This window comes from Scyliorhinus torazame, chromosome 8 (assembly GCF_047496885.1).
Source record: "Scyliorhinus torazame isolate Kashiwa2021f chromosome 8, sScyTor2.1, whole genome shotgun sequence".
Classification (NCBI taxonomy): domain Eukaryota; kingdom Metazoa; phylum Chordata; class Chondrichthyes; order Carcharhiniformes; family Scyliorhinidae; genus Scyliorhinus; species Scyliorhinus torazame.
The window spans coordinates 75,898,998-75,920,782 of record NC_092714.1 but is presented as its reverse complement, the minus strand read 5'-3'; the positions used below and the strand labels follow the sequence as shown (position 1 = coordinate 75,920,782).

Genomic DNA, 21,785 nt, shown 5'->3' with positions numbered 1-21,785 from the left:
GAGCTAACCATCTGTTTGAGCCGGCACGACTGGTCGCCACATTTTGTGCATGGAGCGAGAGAGGGCTGGAGAGAGTGGGGGATTTATTTTTGTAGGGGAGGTTTGCCAGCTTGGAGAAGCTGAAGGAGAAGTTTGGGCTGGTGGACTCGGACGGGTTTAGGTGCGTCCAGTGCAGAGTTTTGTTGAAAGTTTTTTTGGGGCTTTTCTGGTGTTGCAGCCATCTTCCTTTCTGGAGCAGATTCTCTCCTGTTTGGGGTCGGAGGAGGGCAGTACATTCTGGTCTTTTATTTTGCTGCGTTTCTCTTGTTTTCTTTTAAGGATATTTGGTTGCGTTTGGTAATTTTGTATAAAATATTTAAAACTTAATATAAACATTTGGGGACAGATGTAGTGTAAAGGGCTTGTTAAATATGTAAATAGTCTGCATCAACGGTTATGTAAATCACAAGACAACAGGGAGGTGGTTCTGTATGAAGCCTCGTGTTCAGCCTTGTCCTGTACACAGTTGTGAGAATACATTTTATTCAACAATGTTTATCACCAGCCTCTATCAATCCTCACCAAGGACAACTTAAGCTAAGACCTACAACGATGATAACAAAAACTCTGTTTCCACATACTGTTAGCAGTTCTTAACCACGTATCTCAAATAGCATATTGATGTGTCAAAGTATTTGGAAAAATTCTCTAAGATATGCCAAATCTCCTATTGCTATTTCTGCCACATTTATAATGCAAGGCAAATCTGTCAACGCTAGATAGCTGTTCATAACTGGATACATAGGGCGCGATCGAACGCCCACGCCGCACCCAAAAAGCAGCTCGCCACGCGCGCAATGTGGCCGATAGAAACCAGGAGACTCCACTCCCGGAATCTACCTGGCGTGCACCGCCTAGCAAGATCTAACGCGATCTCGTGAAACGTTGCGATGTGAATCCTGCCCATCATGGGCGGGATCACATTTTGGCAAATCTCCATATGAGAGACAGCTAGCAAATCTTCATATAAGAGAGAGACAGCTAGCCTCACTCTAATATGCAGTTTCCCGAGGCACCCGAGGCGTTGGGATCTATCCCCTTCGCCTAGGAGACCTCGGGTGAGTGCCATTCAGTACTGGTCTCCACAAACAGGGACCAGATGGAACGGCACTCCCAGGGGATTGGAGGCCCCCAGGTGCATGCCCTATGGCACTGCCAAGGTGCCAAGCTGTCATTTTTCACATGGTGGCGATCGGGCTTGGTGTGCCCAGTGTGGGTGTTGGGAATTGCAGGGGGCCCCAGGGACCCCTCATGGCGAATTGGGGCTTGGTGGTATCGGGGGTCACGTCAGGGGTCAAGCGATTGGGACGCTATTTTTAAATGGTGAGTGGAGCTCCTCAGTGCACAAAACAGGGCTATGTATGGCCTTGGCTGCGTGTTCCCCGCTTAGGCCCCCTATCTAACCCAAGTGATGTTTGATAGCTTTGTGTTTGTTGGTGCTGCGAGCCGTGGGAAACACGTAGCTAAATGCACTCGCTATGAGACTTTGTTCCCATTTAGTTAAATCGCACACATAGTATTGCAATGGTTACCTTACAGTTTTCAATCGCTATACAAAGTGGCAAAAAGGATTATTCCTGATTGATGACAATTGTCAAGAGTGCAGATTATTTTCCAAGAGAAGATACATTTTCAGTATTTTAAACAATTAAGGGGATAAATCAAATAGACTCTAGAGGACCTTTCAGTACAGTGCACTGATTGGGGAAACAATCTAAAATTGAGGAAACCCACTGCCAAAATGAGAAATTGTATTTTTCCCCTCGGTGGGTTTTTTAATTGATTTCTGGAATGAATTATCTCCCAGTGCAGTGAGCGTTGAATGAGCAATTACACTAAAAAGAGAAATCTGAGAGGTTGCATGAGTATGAAGTATTAGGCTACATGGTGAAGCAAACAATGAATCCACAAATCCCTGAATGCTTGGTTAACAATTGCTACATGTGAGTTAGCATTCAAACATCAGAGAGAATGACCGTCCATTTGGCACAAACAGATGGGAGTTGAACAACATTGTGCTGGAAAGGAAAGGGTCAATGTCTAACCGTTGCAAATTAAATAATAGATGACTGAATAATCTTAAATACATTAGACGGTTTCACAAAGGCTCGTAGCTTCAATTTTAATAAGTCTCAGTTTTTTTGATGGAGCTGGAGAGATAAAATCCTCAAGACGGCAGCATAACCCATCTGAGGCAAAGAGGTATCATTACCCAGTGTCTACCAAATGCTTTCATGGAGACATTTGCTGCCTGGACTTCTCTGTTCTTTTTACTAGTGGAGGTAACCAAGAAGGTAAGGGGGGAGGGTGGTATCCATGCGTGTGTGCATATGTGAGGAGGAGACATGCACATACAATACAATTGTAAAGGGAGTTCAGAAATCAGAAGGTTGAAGGTTTCCCTCCACCTAAAACTCCTATTCTTCCCCTTTGGGAGATTGGTAGTTTGGAATCCCTGGGATCTCGGGACTCTGCAAATATGGTGACATTCATGGCATTAACTTGAAATTCTATTTTCTAATTACTTTAAGGTTAATGAAAATTGCACTTCAACATTAATTTACATAAAAACACAATTATTTCTGACATTCTCTAATGTGGTTTGAAATTTTAATTCAAATAAAATATTAAATTAACTGCATTTTACTCCCCCTAAATTTATTTATGACTCTTGACTTAAACTCACAGAGTATTATTGGATGCATTAAGAACAATTCTAACATTGTAATTTGAGCTTTCTGTAGAAATCAAAACTTGTGTTTTTCAGATGCATTCCCCTCCATTCTTCCTCTTGGTAGCTTTTAAAAATCTTCAATATGGTTCCTCTTGTGCCTATCTCCAAATCATTTATCTAAATGGAAAGCAAATAGGTTCCAACATATAAAAATAGAAGATACTGGAAATAATCAACAGGTCCGGCAATACTTACAGATGGTGAAATAAAGTTAAGGATTCAATCGAATGATCTTTTATCATAACTGGTTCTGAAGAAAGGTCACTTAACGCTAATTCTGTTTCTTGCTACACAGACATTGCCAGGTCTGTTGAGTATTTACAGCATTTCAGTATTTATTTCAGATTTCCAGCATCCACAGTATTTTGTTTTTGCATTAGGTTTCAGCACAGACCCCTGAGGCACATTTGTTACCTATTTTCCACCAATTCAGAAATATTCATTCATCTCACTTTGCTTCTTTCAGTCGTCAGTCATATCTTTATCCATATGGTTACACAAATCTATTATGAATGCCTTGTAATCAGATTCTCTTCATATATTGATATCCTCAAAAAATTTAGTTAAATTCATTGAGGACTACTCATCCTTTACACATCTATGCTAACTGCTCCTTTTAGCCCACACGTTTCCAATTGTATGGACAGGACGGGGATTAATTTAAACAGCCCCGATTTCTCCTTTCACTACCTGTTCTCAAAGATGTGTTTTTGATGTGCTCCTTCAGAAGTGGCAGCATATTTTCCCCGACCCTTAAATGTGGAGTGTTCCAATCCTCTTTGAATAACTCACACAGCAAACTTGAGATAAGATCAAATAAAAAGGTTAGTTTACTTCACACACACAAAACATGGAAAAGGGCTCCACAATGCTATCCCTTTTGCCTCATAAAATAAAGAGGGATGAGAGAAAAAAGAGGTACAGAACAAGAACACAACAAGTTAGAGTTTTAATAAGTCCAGGATCCATGACTGAAAGTCAAATGGAATGCTTCTTTAGACGGTAGGTTGGTTGATTGTTGCAGGGTGGTCCCACTTTTCACAAGTGAGACTGCCATGAGGGGAGAAGGCACTGAGAGTTGCAATAGACACAAAGGCACAAAGTGTTCATAGAATCTCTACAATGCAGAAGGAGATTTGGCCCATCGAGTCTGCAATGGCCCTCTGAAAGAGCACTCTACCTAACCCCAAACCTCTGCCCTATCCCTGTAATCCCACCTAATTTGTACATCCCTGGACACTAAGGGGCAATTTTTATCATTGTCAATCCGCCTAACCTGCACATTTTTGGATTATGGGAGTACCCAGAAAAAACCCACACAGACACGGGGAGAAAGTGCAAACTCCAGTGTTCCAGTGGTTCACAGTGTAGATGAGGGTCAGGCGATTGTACCTGGATAGAGCCCCCTCCATTGCTACCTGTTTCATGGTAAGATGATAGACAGCGACAGGCCGTTTGCCTGGAATTAGTGTCCTTTTTGGAGATCAAACAGTGACTGAAGATAAGATCCAACAGCTTATTCATTAAAGGAATTCAGATAGCACAAGTCACAGTCATGCAACAGTGTGGTTTTGGGTTTGTCAACAATGTCCCCAATTGAAAACCATTGTGTTTTGGAGCAGGTAACAGTTGGGCCATTAACCCCAGATGGGAGATTTAGAGGCGCAAACAAAGCTGCCTTTGTCCTTGGAGACACAACATCTCTGGTGGCCAGAACTCTTCTTCTGAAAAGTGCAACTCCAGGAAGGAACATTAGCGCCTGATTAAGGATAATGAGACTCTGCTGGTTTGTCTGAAGGTTAGATATTCCTCAGGTATGAGTCATGGTGAGTCAGGGTAAAACCTTGTCCATTTTTTAAAATTATAACTTTACAGAGTAGTCCAGTTGACATTGATGCGTGTTTATATTTTCCTTCTCGTCTCAACCAGGACAGTTAACTAATGTATCCCATATTTAATGAACTGCAGAACTTTACCACAACCAATGTATCACAGGCTTAGAATTTCCTGCATAATTTCCTCCCCTTCTCTTGAATTGGGGGTTAGGATTTCTCTCAAGCCCTTTGGTTCAATCCCTGTTTCCAATTTACAGTTATTCTTCTGTTACCCTTTCCCTAACCAGTTTCAGTTTTCTGACATGCCAATCATCTGGGCGTGGCAACTCTGCATTTTTAGTCCCATTAGATCTTTAACTATCATTTCCTTTTGAATATGTAACTCCTGCAGGAGCTATTCCATATACTGCACAGATGCATACGTGAGGTACAGGCAACTAAAAATGGATGAAGCACTTGAGGAATACAAGGAGAACAGAACAGAGCTCAAGCAGGGGGTTAGGAGGGCAAAAAGGGGGTCACAAAATGCCCTTCGCAGACAGGATTAAGGAGAATCCCAAGGCATTTTATACGTATATTAGGAACAAGAGGGTAGCTAGAGAAACAGTTGGTCCACTCAAAGATAAAGGAGGGAAATTATGTGTAGAACCAAAGGAAGTAGGTGAGATCCTTAATGAGTATTTTGCATCGGTATTCACAAAGGAGAGGGACACATTGGTTGGTGGTGTCTCAGAGGGATGTGTAAGCATCGTTATTACGAGGGAGGAAGTGTTAGGTGTGTTAAAAAGCATTTAGGTGAACAAATCCCCAGGGCCAGGTGGCATCTATCCCACATTACTGAAGGAAACAAGAGATGAAACCACTGGGCCTCTAACAGAAATCTTTGGCCGGGATTCTCTAAGCCTCCACTAAGGGCAATTTAACATGGCCAATCCACCTAACCTGCACATCTTGGACTGTGGGAGGAAACCGGAGCACCCGGGGGAAACCCACGCAGACATGGGGAGAACGTGCAGACTCCACACAGACAGTGACCCAAGCCGGGAATCAAACCTGGGACCCTGGAGCTGTGAAGCAACTGTGCTAACCGCTGTGCTACCGTGCCACCCTCAAGGGTCAGGGGTGAACTAGCTGGATGGATTCAGAACTGGCTTGGCCAGAGAAGACAGAGGGTAGCAGTGGAAGGATGTTTTTCCGAATGGAGATTTGTAATTAGTGGTGTTCCGCAGGGATCAGTACTGGGACCTCTGCTCTTTGTAATATATACAAATGACTTGGAAGAAAATGTAGCGGGTCTGATTAGCAAGTTTGCGGATGATACTAAATTGCTGGAGTTTCAGATAGTGGTGAATATTGTCAGAGAATACAACAGGATATAGATAGGCTGCAAAATTGGGCAGAAAAACGGCAGATGGAATTTAACTGGACAAATGCGAGGTGATGCATTTTGGTCGATCCAATTCAGGTGGGAGCTATAAAATAAATGGCAGAACCATCAGGAGTGGAGATGCACAGAGAAATCTGGGCGTGCAGGTCCACAGATCCTTAAACGTGGCAGCACAGGTGGAAATGGTGATAAAGAAAGCATACGGCATGCTTGCCTTCATAGGATGGGGCATCGAGTATAAAAGCCCAAAAATTATGTTACAGTTATACAGAACGTTGGTTGGCCACATTTGGAATACTGTGTTCAATTCTGATCACCACACTACCAGAAGCTTTGGAGAGAGTACAGAAAAGGTTTACCAGGATGTAGCCTGGTATGGAGGGTATTAGCTATGATAAGAGATTGAATAAACTGGGATTGTTCTCCCTAGAGAGACGGAGGCTGAGGGGAGACCTGATAGAAGTTTATAAAATTATGAGGGGTAGAGATAAGGTGAACAGTTGGAGGCTTTTTCCCAGGGCAGAATTACAAGGGAGCACAAGTTCAAGGTGAGGGGGGACAGGTTCAGTGGAATTGTGCGGGGGAGGTTTTTTACACAGAAGGTGGTGGTGGCCTGGAATGCACTGCCTAGTGAGGAGGTTGAGGCAGGTACATTAGTGACCTTTAAGACTTATCTGGATAGGCACATGAACAGACGGGGTATAGAAGGATACAGGCGGTTGGTCCAGATAGGACACGTGATCGGCGCAGGCTTGGAGCGCTGAAGGGTCTGTTCCTGCGCTGTATTGTTCTTTGTTCCAGTACGCTCAAGGTTCTACTTTAACTATCCTCTAAAAACGGAGGGAAATTTTTAAAAAACATCTCCGTTAATTCTCTCTCAAGTATAAGATGGTCTCAACCCTTTGGCCATTACTTAGTTGCTTAGGAAAACTCTCTCAGACTTCCGGTTGTGACCATAGAGTGAGTGGTCACATACAGGGCTGTAAGGCGTAGGTGAATGTTAGAGGAGTAGTTAACCCCTGGAATGGTATGTCTTCTGATCACCGGACCCGGCAGAAAGCAGTGAGAGATTTGGCTGGAAAGTTGAAACAGTCTGGTGCTTCACAGACAGTCTCTTCCAGCATGCAGGCGGGGGAGGGCCAAGCTGTAAGGCCCCGGATACAGGAACTGATGACTTTTATCAAGGAGGAATTCCATAAGCAGAGGAAAGAAATGCGTGAGGATCATGCAAAGGTCATTGCAGAGGCTGTGGCACCCTGAAGAGTACTTTGAAGTGGATGGAGAGGTGTTTGGAGTTGCAGGGGTGGCAGATTCGGGAGATCGAAGGAGTGATCTCGGACAACAGCGATCGTGTGGTGGCTCTGGAGGCGGAGGTGGGGCTCCTAGGTGACCTTTGTAAAACGTTGAGGGCAAAGGTTGAGGAGCAGGAGAATACCTCGAGAAGACAGAACCTGCGAATAATGGGCCTGTCTGAAGGAGTGGAAGGTGTGAGTGCCACGAGTTACGTCTCACAGATGCTGGCAGGACTGGTGGCAGAAGGGGTGCTGGATAAGGCACCTGAAGTGGACCGAGCGCACAGGTCTCTGAGGCAGAAGCCTAGAGCTGGGGAGCCGCCGCGGGCGGTGATCGTGAGACTCCATAAATTTATGGCGAAAGAGAAAATGAGGTGGTGGGGGAGAAGGCCAAGAGGGGGAAAGGGGAAGTGGGGTGGGGAAGAAGGGGAAGGGGAAAAGCGGGGGCGGGGGGGGGGTTCAGCGACATGGCAGGAGGTGAGAGATGACATGGTCAAGGGAGAAGAAAGGGGTCATCTGGGATGGGCTAGGTACAGAGTGGAATTAAAGGGGCAGAAGTTAAGTGGGGAAGATGACGGACGGTAGAGGGGATTGGAGGTGCAAGCCTCCGGTAAGGTTGGTAATGTGGAACGTCCGGGAACTGAATGGGCCGGTTATAAGGTCGCGGGTGTTCGCGCACCTCAGGAGCTTGAAAGCGGGGGTGGTCTTTTTGCAGGAGACACACCTCCCTGTGAAGGACCAGGTTAGGTTAAGGAAGGGGTAGGTCGGGCAGGTTTTTCACTCGGGGTTTGATTTGAAATCGAGGGGTGTGGTGATTTTAATAAGCAAAAAAATGGGATTCGTGAGTGCGAAGGAGGTGAGAGATCCAGGTGGGAGATATGTGATTGTGAGTGGGGTATTGGAAAGGGCACTGGTAGTGTTGGTAAATGTGTATGCCCCAAATTGGGATGATGTGAGTTTTATGAGGGGGTTGCTGGCAGCAATCCCGGATTTGGCCACGTACCAGTTGATCATGGGAGGAGATTTTAACTGTGTCCTGGAGCCGAGGGTGGATAGATCGAGCCCCAGGTCGATGGGTAGGGTACGAATGGCAAGGGAGCTCGGGGGGTTTATGGAGAGGATGGGTATGGTGGATCCATGGCGATTTCAGAACCCAGGGGGAAGGGAGTATTCCTTCTTTTCACATGTCCTTCTTTTCACACGTCTATAAGGTGTATTCAAGGATCGATTACTTTGTAGTGAATCGGGAGATTTTGGTTGGGGTGGAGGGGGCAGAGTATGCGGGGATAGTTATCTCGGACCATGCACCCCACTGGCTGGATATTCGGTTCAGTACGGGACGAGGGCAGAGGTCGGGGTGGAGGTTTGACTCGGGGTTGTTGGCGGATGGAGGTTTTTGTGATAAGATGCAGTTGGCGATTAGAGATTATGTGGAGTTCAATCAGAATGGGGAGGTGTCGGCGGGCATGTTTTGGGAAGCACTGAAGTCAGTGGTCCGGGGTGAAATTACCTCATTTACAGTACGTGCGAATAAGGAAAGGAGGGTGGAACATGACCGTCTAGTGAGCGAGACAGTGGAGGTGGACAGGGAATATTCGAGGGTGCCCATCGTGGAGGGATTGTCGAGGAGGAAAGAGCTGCAGGGGCAATTTGACAGGCTGACAATGAGGAGGACGGTAGGGCAACTGCGTAGGGCAAGAGGGGTGCAATATGAGTATGGGGAGAAGGCGAGCCGCATGCTGGTGCACCAGCTGTGGAGGCAGGCTGCGTCCAGGGAAATATTGAAGATCCGGACTGGGGCTGGGGATGTGGTACCAGAGCCAGGGAAGATAAATGAGGCATTTAGAGAGTATTACCAGGGACTTTATGAGGCAGACCCAGGAGGAGAGGAGGGGGGCATGGGGCGGTTTCTGGACGAGCTGGAATTTCCCCAGGTGGAGGAAGCAAAGAGGCAGGCGTTGGAGGAGCCCCTGGGGCTGAGGGAGGTGCTGGATAGTATCAGGGCTATGAAGTCGGGGAAGACCCCTGGGCCGGATGGGTACCTGGTAGAATTTTATAAGGAATTTGCAGCGGACCTGGCACCACATCTGTTGGGGGCGTTTAATGAAGCACTGGAGAAGGGGGAGTTGCCAGAGACGATGAAGCAGGCAGTAATCACACTAATCCCCAAAAAAGGGCAGGATCCGGTAGAATGTGGGTCGGATAGACACATATCACTATTGAACACGGATGTGAAGGTATTGGCTAAATTGTTGGCGGGGAGGATGGAGGATTGTGTCCCGGGGGTGGTTGCAGAAGAACAAACAGGCTTCGTGAAGGGCAGGCAGCTCGCGAGTAATACAAGACGGCTGTTGAATGTGGTGATGAATCCGTTGAGAGCTCTGGTATCGGAGGTGGTGGTGTCCATGGACGCGGAGAAAGCATTTGATCGGGTGGAGTGGCGGTACTTGTTCGAAGTTTTGGGAAGGTTTGGATTTGGGCCGAGATTTGTGGCATGGGTGCGGTTGCTGTATGTGCCGCGAAGAGCGAGGGTGAGGACGAATAATATGAGCTCACAAAGCTTTGGCTTACACAGGGGTACGAGGCAGGGGTGCCCGCTGTCGCCGCTGCTGTTTGCGCTGGCCATAGAGCCATTGGCGATGGCTCTCAGGGGGTCGGCAGAGTGGCAGGGGATAATGAGGGGACAGAGGGAGCATTGGGTGTCGCTCTATGCCGATGACCTCTTTCTGTATGTTTCGGATCCGTTGGAGAGTATAGGAAGGATTATGGGCTTGTTGGGAGGTTTGGAGGGTTCTCGGGATACACGCTGAATGTAGGGAAAAGCGAGGTATTCCCGGTTGATGAGCTGGCTTAGCGGGCTAATTTAGGGGAATGCCATTTACGAAAGCGAGGGATAGGTTTAGGTACTTGGGGATTCAGGGAGCGAGGGAATGGACGGGGCTCCATAAGTGGAACTTAACAAAGCTGGTGGAGGAGGCCAGGAAGGATCTTAAGAGGTGGGATACACTGTACTTAACGTTGGCGGGGAGAGTCCAAGTAGTGAAAATTAATATTCTGCCGAGGTTATTGTTTATCTTTCAGGCTCTCCCGATCTTTATACCAAAGGCCTTTTTTCGGAAAGTGGGCACGATCATTTCTGACTTTGTATGGGCGGGGAAGGTGCCGAGGGTGGGGAGGACCATGTTACAGATGCAGAGGCAGCAGGGGGGGTTGGCGTTGCCAAACCTGCTTCATTATTATTGGACGGCGAATGTGGACAAGGTGCAGCGGTGATGGGAAGGAGAAGGAGTAGAGTGAGTTAGGATGGAGGGGGAATCTTGTAAGGGGTCTAGTTTGAGGGCTATGGTGACGGCAGCATTGCCAATGGCTCCGAGTAGTATTCAGGGAGCCCAGTGGTGAGTCCACAGTGAAGATATGGAATCAGCTGAGGAGGCATTTTAGGATGGAAGGGATGTCGGTGCTAACGCCGCTGTGCGAGAATCATGGGTTTGAGCCGGGGTGGGGTGGGTAGTGTATACAGGAGGTGGAGGGAAGGGGGGCTGGTCAAGGTGAGGGAATTGTATTTGGAGGAAGGATTCACCAGTCTGGAGGAGCTAAGGGGGAGGGTAGAGCGGTCAACGGATAGTGAGTTCAGGTATCTACAGGTTAGGGACTTTGCACGAAAGGTCTGGAAGGGGTTCGCGAGATTCCCGGGAAACACCCTGCTGGAGCGACTGTTCCTTCCGGATGTGGAAGGGGAGGGAAGAATTGGGGATATATATAAATGGCTGGGGGAGCAGGGAGCAGGGAGAGGGTGGTGAAGATCAAGGAGAAATGGGAAGCGGAGTTGGGAATGGAGATCAATTGGGGAGTATGGAGTGAGGCACTGCGAAGGGTAAACGGGACCACCTCTTGTGCAAGGATGAGCCTGATACAGTTTAAGGTGGTGCACAGGGAGTCTCACTTCCGGGTCGCGGCGATGCGGAGCTAAGCCGCGCAATTCGGCAGATCCCGCAGAAACGGACTTTTGGGCCCGCTAACGGAGCCCCAACGGACCTGTAAAAAAAAACCAACCTGTGGGGAAGAACGGAGGAAGCCCCCTTCAGCTCTGCATGGACCGGACCCGCAGTGAAACAGCGAGGAAAGCGGCCCTGGAGCAGCGGGAGAAGAAAGAAGAAAAAAACAAAATGGCGGCGCCCATGGACAGAGAGGAGATGAAAGAGTTCATCAAGTGCTGCTTCGAGGAGCTGTGTAAGGAGATGGTGGCGCCTATACTGGCAATGGTGGAAAAACTTGGAGCAACCCAGAAAGCCCAAGAGGTGAAGATTCAGGAGATCCAGGAAAAAGTGAGTGAGAACGGCGACGAGCTCGTGGGCCTGGCGGAGAGAGTGGAGCGGCACGAGGCGCTGCACAGGACGTGGGCGAGAAGACTCGAAGACCTGGAGAACAGATCAAGGAGAAACAACTTGAGGATCCTGGGTCTCCCAGAAGAAGTGGAGGGGGCCGATGCCGCGGCATATGTGGGCACAATTACATAGATTACATAGATTACATAGAACATACAGTGCAGAAGGAGGCCATTCGGCCCATCGAGTCTGCACCGACCCACATTAATCCCTCACTTCCACCTTTTCCCCGCAACCCAATAACCCCTCCCAACCCTTATGGACACTACGGGTAATTTAGCATGGCCAATCCACCTAACCTGCACGTCTTTGGACTGTGGGAGGAAACCGGAGCACCCGGAGAAAACCCACGCACACACGGGGAGAACGTGCAAACTCCGCACAGACAGTGACCCAGCGGGGAATCGAACCTGGGGCCCTGGCGCTGTGAAGCCACAGTGCTAATCACTTGTGCTACCGTGCTGCCCTAAAAATGAAAATCGCTTATTGTCACAAGTAGGCTTCAAATGAAGTTACTGTGAAAAGCCCCTAGTCGCCACATTCCGCGCCTGTTCGGGGAGGCTGGTACGGGAATCGAACCGTGCTGCTAGCCTGCCTTGGTCTGCTTTAAAAGCCAGCGATTTAACCCAGTGTGCTAAACCAGCCCCGGTCAATGATCGGGACGCTGATGGGTGCGGAGGCCTCCCGGGGTTGCTGGAGCTGGATGGGGCGCACAGAGTGCTAGCGAGGAAGCCCAATGCAAAAGAGCCGCCAAGGGCGATGGTGGTGAGTTTTCACCGGTTTACAGACAGAGAGTGGGTCCTGAAATGGGCCAAGAAGGAACGGAGCAGCACGTGGGACAACGCGGAGATCAGAATATACCCGGACTGGAGCGCGGAGGTCGCTAAGCGGAGAGCGGTTTCAACCGGGCCAAAGCAGGGCTGCACCGGAAAGGGGTGAAATTTGGAATGCTGCAGCCAGCGCGACTGTGGGTTACACATAATGGCCAACACCACTACTTCGAAACGCCCGAAGAGGCGTGGACCTTTAGATTAGCTGAAAAATTGGACTCTAATTGAGGGTTTGTGTGGGAGAGGAGTGTTTGAGGGGTGAAGTATGATGGTTGTTGTACATAGGGGGTCAACCACGCGCAGGAAAGGATATATGGGCTGGGGGAGAGGGACAAGGCCATGACAGGAGCAGCGCCATGGGGGGCGGGGCAGGCTTTGGGAAGCGCGGGGTTGTCTTTCCCGCGAGTGGCAAAAAAAAAAGGGCGGGAAGGGGAACAAAGGAATGTACATCGATTGGGAGATTCCCACACAGGGGGATTAAAGGGATGGCGGGGGAAGCCGGGGTCAGCAGGTGTCAGCTGACTTACGAGAGGGATATGGGGGGAGTAAAAAAGCTAGACGGGGATCTAGCGGGAGGGGGGGGGGGGAGGGGGGAGAGGAGGGAGGGGGGGGGAGAGGAGGGAGGGGGGGAAGGGGGGGGGGAAAGGGTTGCTGCTGCACTGGCCGAAAGAGAACGGGACACAGAAGAGGTGGCTGGGACGGGGGTCCCCCAGCTGGGGGACTGGAGAGTGAGGGAGACGCGGACAAGGGACAGCCCAGAAAAGGAGATGGCTAGTCGGCGGGGGGGGGTGGGTGAGAGTCCCTCCAATCCGGCTGATAACGTGGAACGTGAGGGGCCTGAATGGGCCGGTGAAGCGGGCTCGAGTGTTCGCGCACTTGAAGGGACTGAAGGCAGATGTGGCCATGCTCCAAGAGACACACCTGAAGGTGGCGGACCAGGTCAGGTTAAGAAAGGGATGGGTAGGACAGGTATTCCACTCGGAATTGGACGCAGAAAATAGAGGGGTGGCAATTCTGGTGGGAAAGCATGTGTCATTTGAGGCCAAGACTATCGTAGTGGATAATGGAGGGAGATATGTGATGGTGAGTGGTAGGTTGCAAGGGACGTGGGTGGTGTTGGTAAATGTATACGCCCCGAACTGGGATGATGCTGGATTCATGAAGCGCATGTTGGGACGCATTCCGGACCTGGAGGTAGGAGGACTAACAATGGGAGGGGACTTTAATACGGTGCTGGACCCAGCACTGGACCGCTCCAGATTAGGGACGGGAAAGAGACCGGCGGCGGCCAAGGTGCTTAGGGGGTTTATGGATCAGATGGGGGGAGTGGACCCATGGAGGTTTGCAAGACCGCAGGCCAGGGAATTTTCTTTTTTCTCCCACGTGCATAAGGCTTACTCCCGGATAGATTTCTTTGTTCTGGGCAGGGCGCTCATCCCGAGAGTGGGGGGGACGGAGTATTCGGCCATAGCCGTTTCGGACCATGCCCCGCACTGGGTGGAACTGGAGCTGGGAGAGGAGAGGGACCAACGCCCGCTGTGGCGGCTGGATGTGGGACTCCTGGCCGATGAGGTGGTGTGTGGGAAGGTGAGGGGGTGTATTGAAAGGTACTTGGAGGCCAACGACAACGGGGAGGTGCGAGTGGGGGTGGTATGGGAGACATTGAAGGCGGTGATCAGGGGACAGCTGATCTCCATCAGGGCTCATAGGGAGAAGATAGAGTGAATGGAAAGGGAGAGGCTAGTGGGGGAGATCTTGCGGGTGGATTGGAAATACGCAGAGGCCCCGGAGGAAAGATTACTTGGGGAAAGGCGACGGCTCCAGTCGGAGTTTGACCTGCTGACCACGGGCAAGGCGGAGGCACAGTGGAGGAAGGCGCAAGGGGCGACTTACGAGTACGGGGAAAAGGCTAGTCGGATGCTGGCGCACCAGCTCCGTAAGCGGGCAGCAGCGAGGGAAATAGGGGGAATCAAAGGTGGAAGGGGAGCCACGGTTCGAAGTGCAACGAAAATAAATAAGGTATTTAAGGACTTCTATGAAGAGCTGTACAGATCCCAGCCTCCAGTGGGGGAAGGGGGGATGAGGCGATTCCTGGACCAGCTGGGGTTCCCGAGGGTGGAGGAGCAGGAGGCGGTTGGTTTGGGGGCACCAATTGGGCTGGAGGAGTTGAGTAAGGGTTTGGGGAGCATGCAGGCGGGGAAGGCCCCGGGGCCGGACGGGTTCCCGGTGGAATTCTACAGAAAATATGTGGACCTGCTGGCCCCGCTACTAGTGAGGACCTTCAACGAGGCAAGAGAGGAGGGAACCCTGCCCCAGACAATGTCGGAGGCGACAATCTCCCTGATCCTAAAGCGAGACAAGGATCCACTGCAGTGTGGATCGTACAGGCCGATTTCGCTCCTCAATGTGGATGCTAAGCTATTGGCGAAGGTACTGGCCACTAGGATTGAGGACTGTGTCCCGGGGGTGATTCACGAGGACCAAACGGAATTCGTAAAGGGCAGGCAGTTAAATACCAATGTGCGGCGGCTCTTAAACGTGATAACGATGACATCGGAGGAGGGAGAGGCGGAGATAGTGGCAGCTATGGACGCGGAAAAAGCCTTTGACCGAGTAGAGTGGGAGTACCTCTGGGAGGTATTGCGCAGGTTTGGGTTCGGGGGAGGGTTCATTAGATGGGTTAAGCTCCTTTACAGCGCCCCGGTGGCGAGCGTAGTGACAAACCGGCGGATGTCAGAGTACTTTCGGCTGTACCGAGGGACGAGACAGGGGTGCCCCCTGTTCCCCCTGTTGTTTGCATTGGCGATCGAACCCTTGGCCATATCACTTAGGGAGTCTCAGAAATGGAGGGGGATAGTCCGCGGGGGTGAGGAGCATCAGGTATCGCTATATGCGGATGACCTGCTGCTATACGTGGCGGACCCAATGGAGGGGATGGTGGAGGTCATGCAGACTCTGAAGGAGTTTGGAGAGTTTTCGGGCTACAAGCTTAATGTAGAGAAGAGTGAGCTTTTTGTATTACAGGCAGAGGACCAAGAAAGAGGGATAGGGGACCTACCGCTGAGGAGGGCGGAGAGGAGTTTTCGGTATCTGGGGATCCAGATAGCCAGAAGTTGGGGGGCCCTACATAAACTGAATTTGACGAGGGTGGTGGAGCAAATGGAGGAGGATTTTAAAAGATGGGACATGCTCCCGCTCTCGTTGGCGGGTAGGGTGCAGTCGGTCAAAATGGTGGCCCTTCCGAGGTTTTTGTTCGTGTTTCAGTGCCTCCCCATTGTGGTCACCAAGGGCTTTTTCAAGAGAGTAGGTAGGAGTATTATGGGGTATGTGTGGGCAAATAAGACCCCGAGGGTTAGGAGAGGGTTCTTGGAACGCAACAGGGACCGAGGAGGGTTGGCTTTGCCAAACCTAGAGAGTTACTACTGGGCAGCAAATGTGGCGATGATCCGTAAGTGGGTTATGTAGGGAGAGGGGGCGGCATGGAAGAGGATGGAGATGGCTCCTGTAAAGGAACGAGCCTGGGGGCGTTGGTAACGGCACCGCTGCCGCTCTCGCCGACAAAATACACCACAAGCCCGGTGGTGGCAGCAACACTAAAGATCTGGGGCCAGTGGAGAAGACACAGGGGTGCAATGGGAGCATAGGTGTGGTCCCCGATCAGGGGTAACCACCGGTTTGTCCCGGGGAAGATGGACTGGGGGTTCCAAGGCTGGCATCAGGCGGGGATAAGAAGAATGGGGGACCTGTTCATTGACGGGACATTTGCGAGCCTAGGGGCACTGGAGGAGAAATTTGAGTTACCCCCGGAAAATGCATTTAGATATATGCAGGTGAGGGCTTTTGTGAGGCGACAGGTGAGGGAATTTCCGTTGCTCCCGGCACAAGAAGTTCAAGATAGGGTGATCTTGGGGTTTGGGTCGGGGATGGCAAGGTGTCGGAAATATACCAAGAGATGAAAGAAGAGGGGGAAGCGCTCGGAGAAGAACTGAAAGGTAAATGGGAGGAGGAGCTGGGGGAGGAGATTGAGGAAGGGCTATGGGCCGACACCCTGGGTAGGGTTAATACCTCCTCCTCGTGTGCCAGGCTCAGTCTGATACAATTTAAGGTGGTTCACAGAGCGCATTTGACGAGGGCGAGGCTGAGTAGGTTCTTTGGAGTAGAGGATAGATGTGAAAGATGTTCAGGGAGCCCGGCGAACCATGTCCATATGTTTTGGTCATGCCCGGAATTGGAGGGGTTCTGGAGAGGAGTGGCGGGAGTAATATCCCAGGTGGTGAAAGTCCGGATCAAGTCAAGCTGGGGGCTAGCAATATTTGGAGTGGTGGATGAGCCGGGAGTGCAGGAGGCGAAAGAGGCCGGAATTCTGGCCTTTGCGTCCCTAGTAGCCCGGCGAAGGGTCTTGCTATTGTGGAAGGGGGCGAAGCCCCCTAGCCTGGAGGCCTGGATCAACGACATGGCGGGGTTCATAAAATTGGAGAGAATTAAGTTTGCTTTGAGAGGGTCTGCACAGGGGTTCTACAGGCAGTGGCAACCGTTCCTAGAATATCTCGCGGAGCGTTAGAAGAAGGTCGATCAGCAGCAGCAGCAACCCTGGGGGGGGGGGGGGGGGGGGAGGGGGGAACGAGAGACTGTTTGAGGGGATGGACGAGCGGGAGACAGCATGGAGTGTGGGAGGAAACGGTACGCGCGGCCAAGAGCCAGTGTATAAAGCTATGTAAATATACCATCTTGCCTTGTATATATCTTGCTCAGGGAGAATTTGCGTTATTTTGTTACGGGGGGGGGGGGGGGTTATTTGTAAGGGGAAAAAATTGTGTTGTTAAAAAACCTTAATAAAAATATTTTTTTTAAAACGGTGGTGCACAGGGTGCATATGACTCGGGCAAGAATGAGTGGGTTCTTTCAGGGGATAGCAGATGAGTGTGAGAGGTGTGGGCGGGGGCCAGCGAATCATGTGCACATGTTTTGCAGTTGTGAAAAATTGGGAAGATTCTGGGTGGGAGAGTTTGCGGTCTTAGCCAGGATAGTGGAGGAGGAGGTGGACCCGGACCCTTTGGTGGCGATATTTGGGGTTTCAGAGAAGCCGGAGCTCATGGAGAGGAGGAAAGCCGATGTCATGGCCTTCGCCTCTCTGATTGCGGCGGCGAATTTTGCTGGAGTGGCGGTCGGCATCGCCACCGGGGGTAGCAGCATGGTTGGGTGACCTGTACGACTTCCTGCGGTTAGAGAAGATAAAGTATGAGTTAAGGGACTCAGCAGGGGAGTACGAGAAAAGGTGGGGGATGTTTGTGACCGTGTTTGAGGAGCTGGTCGTCACAGGGTGGGGGGTGATGGGAAGGGGGGGTGAAAAAGGAGGAAAATCTGTACAAACTGTATAGTTGATTGTTGGGAAGAATGTTTCCCGGGGTGTTTATTTGCTGTAACTACTTTGATACAAGTTTTAATAAAATGCGCTTAGGAAAACTCTCCTCATTTCCTGGTAACTGGCTACACTTTTATGGCTTTGGTCATTGGTTCATCTCAGGCTTTCATTTCTCGTCTTTGCCTCCCGGTACTCTCCATTTACTTACTTTCTATGTTTCTCAAATATAATTGCATAGTATTCCCTGATAATGATTGTATATCTCCTTTTTGCTCCAGCCTTTAAATTCATTCTGAGCCACTGAAATGCTCCTTTATTTCAAATTGAAATGTATTTAACCTGCAATGGTAGAAAGCTACTGACTGAAGTAAAATGCTATTAAATATGACGATTTCAGCATTCACAAAAGGTGGCATTAAAGTGATATCCAAACGAAAGGGAAGGTAGGACGGAAGGAAAATAAAAGGAAGAAAGAACTTCCTTTTGGATAGAGCCTTTGAGATTTTCATGTAATCCTAAAATATTTCAATGAAGCACTCTTGAAATGTCAGACTGGATTTTACAGGGAGCTGGGGGTGGGGACGGGGGACGGGGGGGAGGCTACTGCTCTGTCATAAAATGTATCCAACTTTTAAAAATGTCATCCCGCAGGAATAACACCACCAGCAGCTTATGAGAGCAGAGAGAGTGGGACATCTGCCCCTCAGGGACAAAAGTCACATCCCTGAGAGCTGCTAACTAATCAGACTGGCCGGTGACTCTAGCAGTCCCAGCAGCTCCAGATCTCAGTACTGGGTACTGCTGGGACTGCTGGCAGGCCCATAGAGAATGCTGTTAACACTGTTTGCGCCATGGCAGGGGGCTTTTTTATTGGTGAGGGATTGGATACCTTGGGGGCGGGGGAGCGGAGGCGAGGGGGATGTGATATTGGGGTTTGGAGGCCAGGCGGGGAAGAACAAAGTGGGAGTATCATTATGTATCTGGTACCCCGGTGTGTGCAGGGCACCCCCTGAACAATGCCCCCCCCCCTTCCTGCTTTTTCACCTCAGACGGTGCAAAAATAGACCCTCCACCACTCTCGCCCAGCTGCCTGTGCCAACCGGATTATGCTGTGGGCAGCATAATATTCAGGTCCATTGACTCGTTAACAAGCTCAATTGCCCACTAATGATCTTTTAATAATATGACGGACGGGCTGTTGATTTCTTATGGGTGGGATTCTCCAATAATGGGGTTATGTCCCCACGCCGGCGTGAAAAGCGCCGCCAACCACTCCGGCGATAACGGTCCCCAATAATGAGGAATGCACCCCTTCCTAGGGGGCTAGGTCGGAGCCGGTGTGTCCCCGCAGCTCCAACCAGCGCAGAACAGCGCATGCGTGGAACGTGTGATTCCACGCGTGCGCGGGGGTTCCCTTCTCCGCGCCGGGGGGGGGGGGTGGCGCTTTCAATAGCCCACGACCGCCACGTCGGGAATGCCATCCTGCGCATGCGTGGGGAACGTCTTACGCACGCCGGCTCCTCACCAACATGGAGCCTGGCATGTCGTAGCCGCCGCTCGGCCCATCCGGGTTCTCCGAGCAGCCCGGTGCGAATCGCGTGCCGCTGGTTTCCGGGGGTGCCAATCGAGTCTCATAAGTAAAGTACTAGAAAACCAGCATTATTAAAGATGTACTTACGTTGCAAGCAGCATGCTTTAGGCAAACACATGGGGCGGGATTCTCCAACCCCCCGCCGGGTCGGAGAATCGCCGGGGGCTGGCGTGAAGTCCCGAAGTCTCCGCCACCAGAGATTCGGCGGGGGCGGGAATCGCATTCGGCGGGCCCACCCTCGCCGATTTTCCGGCCCGTGATGGGCCGAAGTCCCGCTGCTGGAATGCCAGCGTGGATTAAACCACCTTTTAAACGGCGGGACAAGGCGGCGCAGGCAGGCTCCGGGGTCCTGGGGGGGGGACTATAAAAGTTAAGCCCCAAGTTCAAATCGTTCTTCTTGACCGGGTCACACAGCAACGCGAACCAACCTTGACCGTGACTGGTGCAGTTGCCGTCGAGAGACCGTAAGTCTTAAGTCAATGCTCGCTACGAGATAGGCGCTCCTAGCTACCAATCCGTACCAACTTCGAATCCCGCAGACTCAGAACCCGAACGAAAGGCCATTTATTCCCCTGACCTGGTGGGCCAGTCCGAAGTTAAGTACAGGCCTGTTAGTTGTAGACGTAGCTTAGACGTAGAATTTGTGCATGAGTAGCGATTACTGTGTATAATAAATGTGCTTCGATTTGAATCTTACTAATCGTTATATTGAGTTATTGATCATTACTTGGACTTGAACCTCGTGGCGGTATCATAAAGATACCTGGCGACTCGAGAGCAAAGGTTATAAAACAGAGCCAATTGAACCAACCAAAAGTTAGCAACACTGGGGAACCAAAGAATCCAGCCTATCTTCTCAGTAATGAGGTACTAGGAATGTCTCCACTTATGCCAAAGACTATTTTTATTTCACTGCATGATTCAGTCGCACTTACTTCCCAACACCAGGATATGTTTTCAATCAACCGGAGTTTTGTTGAGCAGCACAATAAAAAATGCTAGTCTATTACAGTAAAGGATTCCTTTTGCCCTACCTCTCTGGCTGCTCTCTCCCCGGCCTGCACAGCACCGTCCATATATCCACTCCACTCGGTGGCCGTCTCAGTGCCAGCAAAGAAGATCTTCTCAAATGGCTGCCTTAAGATTCTTCAAAGACAAAAAATATTCATCAACAACATGATGTTTAGGATATGGAACACTGCTATAATTAATCAATAGGAATGTGGATGTGCACATGTGCAGCTAGCCAGCATCAACCAGGACAACTATATTTGTAGGTGTAATTATAAAAAGTGGTGCCAATTTTTGTGTGTGTTTTTCCCATTCTGTGCTCCTCCAGGGAAGAATGGAAATCATTCATTTTGTTGGCACCCACTGGCAGCATCAACATGATGAGATACTTAAAGCTGAGAAAGGCCATTTGAGCTATCCTGATTCATGTATCCAGAACAACTGTACGCTCTTCCCATTGAAGTATCAACTTTTTTCTTTAAATGATTCCAGGGGCTTCCACAATTCTACCACAGAGGTATCACAGGTAAAATTCTAGATTTCCACTCTGCATGATGAACTTTCTGATATCTGTCCTGAAGTTATCTTTTATTAGAGTCAATCTGTGAATACTTATGCGAATAAAAATCAGAAAATGCTTGAAATACCAGTTCTGCATCTGGGTAGAAACAAAATGGAGTTAACCTTTCAGGTCGATGGCGTTTCATTAGGAGTTCTGATGAAAACTCTGGGTGCAATCCACTGGCAGCGTTATGCTCTCATTCAAGCACGGTGCGGCCCTCTCGTGGACTTCCCGGCAGTCTCCACAAATCGCAGGATTCGCGCAAGTTCCGTGAGGTGTCGGAGTCACAATCCCGTCAACAAGAGGCAGGACCAAATGCCATGCGCCGAAGCTGGTTTTAAACCACCCGTAAGTGAACTTATCTAGCATTCACTGGCCATTCTCCAGCCTCTCCAGCGAGCCCGGAACTGGGCGTCGTTCAGCACTGGTCCACACAAACGTGGACCAGGCGGAACAGCACCCGGGGGTCTCCTGGGACATCGGAGACCCCTGGGTGGTCAGGGTCAGTGCAGGGTGGCCCGCTGGCACTCCCACTGGAGCGCGGGCACCTTGCCACTACCACCCTGCCAAGCCAACAGAGCATTGCCTGGGTGGCACTGAAAGGGTGCCCAGGTGCCAGGGTGGCACTGCCAAGGGCCAGGGGGTGAGGGTGCCATGCCCATAAAAGGAGAGTGGAGGGAGAGTTTGAAGAGTGGAGTGTGCAGAGCACATAAGTTGGGGCCTCTGGGAGGTTCGGGGGGGGGGGGGGGTGGTGGTG

At 50.3% G+C, this 21,785-nt stretch overlaps 1 protein-coding gene across 1 annotated transcript in view; it reads right to left on the bottom strand.

Moving 5' to 3' along the window:
- Positions 1-21,785, bottom strand: part of mao (monoamine oxidase) — a 354,990-nt gene that overhangs the window by 36,565 nt on the left and 296,640 nt on the right. Inside the window, exon 13 of the mRNA XM_072513844.1 lies at positions 20,490-20,601. Coding sequence (XP_072369945.1) covers positions 20,490-20,601 — 112 coding nt within the window. The remainder of the gene's footprint in view (positions 1-20,489; positions 20,602-21,785) is intronic.